A 613-nucleotide genomic window follows, 5' to 3' on the forward strand; every position below is an offset into this window, starting at 1 on the left:
CACGATTTTCAGGAGCCCGGAGACCGTGGCCATGTAGCTGGTGACTTGCCCCGGTTTCGCCCGGGTTAGGAACACCTCGGCAGCGTACACAAGGAAGAGGAGGCCCGCAAAAACGCTGGCAGCGATGCGGAAGTCTCTCACCTCGCAGCCGATGGGGTAACAATCAAGCTGGACGAAGTAGAGCGGATAGATCACCGCGGCCGTGACGGACATGAGCGTGGCGAGCATGGCGAAAGCGGCAGTGAAGTTCCCCCAGGAGATGCTGAGGCAGCTGTGGAGGTGTGTGAATTCACAGGTGATGATGAACACGGTGATGGCGAAACAGAAGGTCCAGACAAACATGCAGAAAGTGCCGTACGCGGCGCTGAAGCCGCCCTGGTGGGCTACCAGGCTGAACGTGGTGCATCCGAACATCATCTGCAGCAAGCGAGCTATTCCCACGGGGGATGTCACTGCAGCAGTGTTCAGATACGGCCCTCCTGTGCTCTCCATCGTGCTTCCAGCCCGGCAGACAGTGCACTCAAAGCCCTCCCAAACCCTCTTTTTAGGCTTCTGCTCCTTTGTCCTGAGTCACACCAGGTACTGGATCAACGCAGCGGCAGCTCCAATCCCC

The 613-nt window shown here is 58.7% G+C and overlaps 1 protein-coding gene across 1 annotated transcript in view; it reads right to left on the reverse strand.

Annotated features, from left to right (window-relative positions):
- Window positions 1-495, reverse strand: part of LOC104403211 (myeloid-associated differentiation marker-like protein 2) — an 899-nt gene extending 404 nt beyond the window's left edge. The window contains 1 exon segment of the mRNA XM_010011275.1: window positions 3-495. Within this exon segment, the coding sequence (XP_010009577.1) occupies window positions 3-492 (490 nt within the window). The 5' untranslated portion in view covers window positions 493-495.
- Between the last annotated feature and the right edge of the window lie 118 nt (window positions 496-613).

The sequence above is a fragment of the Nestor notabilis genome, unplaced genomic scaffold (assembly GCF_000696875.1).
Source record: "Nestor notabilis isolate BGI_N333 unplaced genomic scaffold, ASM69687v1 scaffold19943, whole genome shotgun sequence".
Lineage (NCBI taxonomy): Eukaryota > Metazoa > Chordata > Aves > Psittaciformes > Psittacidae > Nestor > Nestor notabilis.